Source organism: Gavialis gangeticus, unplaced genomic scaffold (assembly GCF_001723915.1).
Source record: "Gavialis gangeticus isolate Ggan-Ray unplaced genomic scaffold, GavGan_comp1, whole genome shotgun sequence".
NCBI lineage: Eukaryota > Metazoa > Chordata > Crocodylia > Gavialidae > Gavialis > Gavialis gangeticus.
The window spans coordinates 15,975,522-15,981,368 of record NW_017729009.1 but is presented as its reverse complement, the minus strand read 5'-3'; the positions used below and the strand labels follow the sequence as shown (position 1 = coordinate 15,981,368).

The window sequence follows — 5,847 nt, the reverse complement described above, 5'->3', positions numbered from 1 at the left end:
GCCCCTTCCCCCTACCCCATACACTTACCTGCTGGGTAGTGTGTGTCGCTGTGTGTGTGTGTCTGCCCCTCACTTCCAAGCCACGTCCCTCCAGCCCTGCTGCTGCCCCTCACTCCTGAGCCACAGCACCCCACATCCTGCCAGAGTGTGCAGGGACCCCCCTCCCTGGGTTCCAAAACCCACACACACCCCACAGCCCCCCACACCTTCACAAATAACCCCCCACAAACACCCCCCACTGCCCAAAACATGCAAAATACCTACATAATTTTGTACAACTTTGAGATTTTCTGTGCATAATTTTCAATTTTTAGCTGTGCGATTAAAATTGTGATTAATTGCAATTAATTTTTTAATCATGCAACTAATCACGATCAATTTTTTTTAATTGTTTAACAGCCCTAATATTTATGTGCTCACCTGAGGTCACAGCTGAGATTATACAGCAGTAGCTGACAGAGCTGCTATAAAAGGTTTTTTTTCCAGCGTGGCGTTTGTCCTTTGCATAATTTACTGAAGCAGTTTTTGTAGCATACAATCATGTATCATCCGATTGAGGACATAAATAAATTCCTATCTGTCATAGGCATGATGTATTGGTGGGAGATGAAAATGGTACAGAAAACATTAGTGCTTTGAGTCACTATGGACTTGATCCAGACAGGTGTTGAGCACTCACAGCTCTCACCGAAGTCAGCAATGGCAGTGTATCTCTCAGGATTGAGACCTAAGAGAGCATTTTAGGGCATACAGAAGAGAACGTAATAGCGATTGCTCTGGCCAGATTGTGAGCCCTTTATGCAAGTATTCCCAGTGAAGCTAGAAATTGCTTGGATGTTGGAGTGTATCGCTCTCTCTATCCACAACCCACCAAATGCATCCCCAGTGTCATTCTACTTGAGCTAATGAAGTGATGCTAAAGTTGAACTCGGCCTAATATATTTAATTATTATTCAGGCAGCTTTGCAAGGCTGAGATCTTCATACCGGCAAAACTTCACAGATTCTGGTGTCCTTGAAGTCTTCTCTCTTTTTGCTCTCCTAAGACCTCAGTCAAGGAGGAGTTCCTCATATTTAATTCATCTGTCTATGGTATCGTGTGTGGAACAGTATGGAGCAGAGACTTTGCTTGTTTAAAAAATTAGACTTAATTTCTCTCAGGATCCTCTCTGTCTCTAGTCAAGTTTGTTTTAAACTAATGGAAGTAATTAGTGAATCACAGAGGGACTTTGTCTAAGAGGTAGCCATTTTTAGATAATGGAGCATAAAAGTCGACACAGTGACATATGACACAAGAGCAGCATATTGGAGCAGCGCACTGTGTCTTAAGCAGATGTTTAAGTATTTTGAATACTGAATCAGTATGAACAAATCGGAAGGATTTCTTTTCACCCAATTAGTAGTACTTTGTGTATTTGTTAAATCTTTACTAAATTAGAATAAGCACTGAATTGCTGCAATTGTAACGTTCTTGCTATGTCTGTCTGGCTTAATTATCCATTATACTTTGTGTATGATATATAGGTATTGCAGAAAACCATACCAATTACAGAACTGAATTTGATTGCTTTTTACAGTGCCCTGCCATAAAGGAAAGGCTTAATCATTCTCCAGTTTACATACTGTTTACCTGTACTGAACAAAAGAGAGGAGTTTTCTGAAAACAAATCATTAATTGACCATCCTACATCTGTCTAACACCATAACGTGTTTCAATATATTTAATGTAGCTATGAGTAAAAGGGGAGATTTTCAAAAGTTCCTAAGAGATTTAGGAGCATAAATCCCAGTGGAAGTCAATCTCTAAAGCCCTTAGGTGGTATTGCAAACCTGCCCTTAAAATGCAAACTACATCACGGTCTTCTGATGACACCACGTTCACAAGCACTTAGCGTGGCCTGTTTCTGATAGTGTCAGAAGTGTTGTGTATGCTTCCTTAGGGCTGCAGCTTAAAGCTCACTGAAACCAATGAAGGCCTCTATTGGATTTCAATGGGCTGCGAGCAAGAGTTCTGTCTTCATGCAGTAACTTGACAGCGATTTCAATATAAAAGCAAAAGTTCATGGGCTTGAATAAGACTCTTCAATCCAGACAGCCCCAAGGCGAAAGAGCTTTGATTCAAGTTCCTTTCCATGTCAGAACTCTTGTGGCCCGAAACAATCCTAATTTTTTTATTGAAATCAAGTGAGGCCTATTCCTATGCCCTGCCCACATCCCTAGGCCAAGCAGAGCTCCTCTTGAATGCACAAGCTTTGCCATTGCAAAAACAGAGGGCCTGAGCTTTCATTTTGCTCAACGTCTTCTGTTTTCAGGGGCATCACTGACTGGACCCAAAATATCAAGACCTTCAGAAAGTGGGCCATAGAAACAGTACTGTAATACTCTGTTTCTTAGATAAACAGAGGAATCATTTTCATTAGCACCCAGAAGAAAGAAGGAGCTATCAGGTCTTATTAAATAGAAAAACGTGTTATTGTAGTCTAGGGTGTTATAGCAAATGGGGCAGATGCCTGAAGTGAAAAACTCTAGACAAGAAGATGCACATAGAAGTTTATTTATTGCAAACCTAGCAATAATGAAAGGTGAAGACATAGAAATATAAAATTTATTAAACAAAATATCAAGGAGCCCCCCCTGCTTTAGAATAATCAGTCATTAAATCATGTAATCTGTGACAGTGAAATTACTTAAAAACAAAACCCTCCCCCCATAATTGCTTTAATACCCACTTAAAAAAAATACTAGATAACTTTATCCATCTTTTTTTTTTATCAGCAAAATGTGACATTTGCTGTTGGTGCCTCATAATTTACTGCAGCACTAGGTGACAGTTCCAACAGCACAGATATAAAAATGTACTAATGTCATTTAAATAAATATGCAGTCTGGAAAGCCTTTTCAAGCCAGCGCCGTTAAGAAACAAACTCAATACTGCGCTCATTAAGGGATGCAATGTGCATAATAAAGCAGAAGGACGGTCCACTGGCTAGGCCACTAACTGGGGACTCGGGAGACCAAGATTCAGTTCCTTGCTCCACTACATACGTCCCATGTGACTTTGGGAGGTCTTTTTGTCACTCTGCACCTCTGATCCCTGTATAGCAAATGAGGCTGGCAGTACTTCACAGTGGTGTTATGAGGATAAATGTGTTAAAGACTGTGAAGCACTGAGATGCTACAGTAATAGGTGCCATGTAAGTACCTTAGCTGTATATCCATTTGCACTTCCTTGAAATATTTTATCTGGTGTAATATATGTGCATATTATCCAATGAACTAATGGAGCAGCAGAGAGTGATCTAATTGTGTGCAAATGGTTGCAGGTTCAAATCCATCTAATCTGTCAATTTTGCTCTTTCACAGATAGGATATTTTTTAGCCCAGCATTGGTGATGTTCAGCCAGGTGTCAGCAAAAAAGTACTTGTTAACAAGACAATCCATTACCATCATTCGATTTTAAGTGCAAAATAGATTTCTACATTAAGGGACCCTTGATCAGACACCCTATTTTTTAGACTCCGTGTTGTGTTTTTGGACCTGTTTCAGAGTTCTGCCCTTTTCACGGGAATGTAGTATAGAGAGCGGTCAGATAGCAGATTACTGTGCTGCCTGCATGTATGAAACTTCAGCACAGGGATACATTTTCTAAAATGATTTTTTAATTTCTTTTTATTAAGTTACATACTGCTGATAATTGAATTGTTATGGGGCTTTACATTTCAGTTAAGCATGTACAAATATCTTATCTAGTGGGTAGATTGTTGAAGGATTAGGGAAACAGAATACATTTTGCGCAAAGAATACCCACAGCGTGGGTAATAGACTCCAGTTGAATTTAAAAGATAATGGTGACAAGGGAGAAATCCACTTGTAGAAATGGGGAACAGCTGCGTTTTAGATCTAATGAAACTGTATCAAATACTTTAAAAATGGCTTGCAGCTTCTTCCCCTGGGGCTGGAGATAAAGCACAGGAGCATTCTTGAAAGGTCGAAGAAACAGTTAAATCATTTCCTTGATGGTTATTAGAGATATAGAGCACATTGCTGAAAATTAAATGTCTGAAACTTGTGTTTGATTGCTTTTCTTATCATACCCATCTCACACTTCTCCTCTGTCTCTTGCCTCCTATTCTAGTAAAATTTAATGGCTGTGCTGGGAACAAGGGAGTTCGGTATGAAACCAACAACTTGGACTTCAAGGTGAGGACAGATGGGACTGTCTATGCTGCCCATCCGGTGCACACCCCTTTGAAGCAGACAATGTTTGTGGTGACTGCATGGGACCACCAAACCCTGGAGAGATGGGAAACAATGGTCAGACTGTTGGTGGGAGAGAAGTTGCAACACAGTGGTCACAAGGTAAAGAGGCTGTTTTTCCTGACTAAATCTGCATGTGTTCCCTATTTCTGTAAAAAGATTAACATAATATAGGCGTGCATTACACAGTCTGTCTCATCATATTTACAGGGCCAGTTTCTAAATAGGAAAAGCCACAAACAGTGGCCAGCGTCTCGCAAGCTTATTCCCTTCCTTGCACTTGCTTTCACGTGGCATTATTAGAGAAGATGCTCCTTACTTCAGACTTGTATGTTTTTAACTGATGACTTAGTTCTGTTGTATAGAGAAGCTTCTTGCCTTATAGAGGATTTTTCAGACTGTCATGTCATTGCTTTTTATTGTTCATCATTTCCCTCCAAATAAAGGTATGGTGAGACGATCCTGTGCCTATCTTCCTGCTAGAATTTAACTAGTCTCTTCTCAAGCGACACGGGGTAAAATTCTGCTGTCTGGTGAAACAGTTTAAAGCTTGAGTTGCACATTGACTCCGTCTCCATAGCTATAGCTGAGAGCAGAATTTGACCCGTGGACTCTTCTACCAGCATGGTACGATGATAAATTTCTTTCAATGAGCCATCTGTCTGCTTCTGCAGCCCGGTGGAAGAGCCGAGAGCTCTCATAGAGGGGATCCAGATTGGAGATTTAAGCTTGTTTTCTTCAAAAGGCAACAAGGACTAGGAGCGTGGTGGCTGCCTGATAAGAAACGCATGCTGGCACAAAGCCCCCCTTGGCCAAAAGGGCAGTCAGGCACAACATGGCACCTTTGTGGCAGGCATCCAGTCCACTGAGTGCCCATGTCCTCCCTTAACTGGAGTTGAATAATGCAAGCCGGTGCCAAAGGCTTACAATACTCACCAGTCAATATTTAAGGACTCTTTCCCGAAGCAAGATACACATTTATTATTGTTGTTGTTATATCTTTATTGTCCTGGATATGAGCAGAAGAAGGCAGCATCTGAAGGGTGCACTGTGCCATTTAAATGCAACCCTGTCTTGGCAACAGTGTTGGTTCACTGCACTCCCAGGGGCAGATCAGAGACGCGTTAGTTTTCTCCAGGCTTTAAGGTGATGCCAGTGACTCATTCAGTGTGTCTAGCTCTCTGCATTCCCTTTGGGCCAATTTTTACCTGCAGAGACAAATAGGGGGAGGAGCATTCAAAGGAATTGCATTCTGTGGTATATTCACCCCAGACCTAGGGTGAGGCATAGATCTGTATAAATATATGCTTCCCTTCTGCCCCATTCCCCAGGATGACTTTAGTTCATGCTAGACATGATTAAGCCCTGCATGTTGTACCATCTGTGTTTTCACTCAGTAACAAAAGGAACACTGCTTCCCTGTTACAGGGCACGTCTACATGAGATGCTAATTGCACTTTAGCCTAAAAGCACTGCACAGTAGTATGCCAGGCAAAAGCATGCTAATACTCTACTGCACAGTAATATTGGGCTACTGCGCAGTAAGTGTCATTAAAAGCCTGTGCGCCGGCTGGCCACTACATAGCACAA

General features: G+C 41.4%; 1 protein-coding gene across 1 annotated transcript in view; it reads left to right on the top strand.

Annotated features, from left to right (window-relative positions):
• The window catches only part of CDH4 (cadherin 4), an 806,448-nt gene that overhangs the window by 482,917 nt on the left and 317,684 nt on the right, over window positions 1-5,847 (top strand). The window contains exon 3 of the mRNA XM_019509758.1: window positions 4,136-4,359. Within this exon, the coding sequence (XP_019365303.1) occupies window positions 4,136-4,359 (224 nt within the window). The remainder of the gene's footprint in view (window positions 1-4,135; window positions 4,360-5,847) is intronic.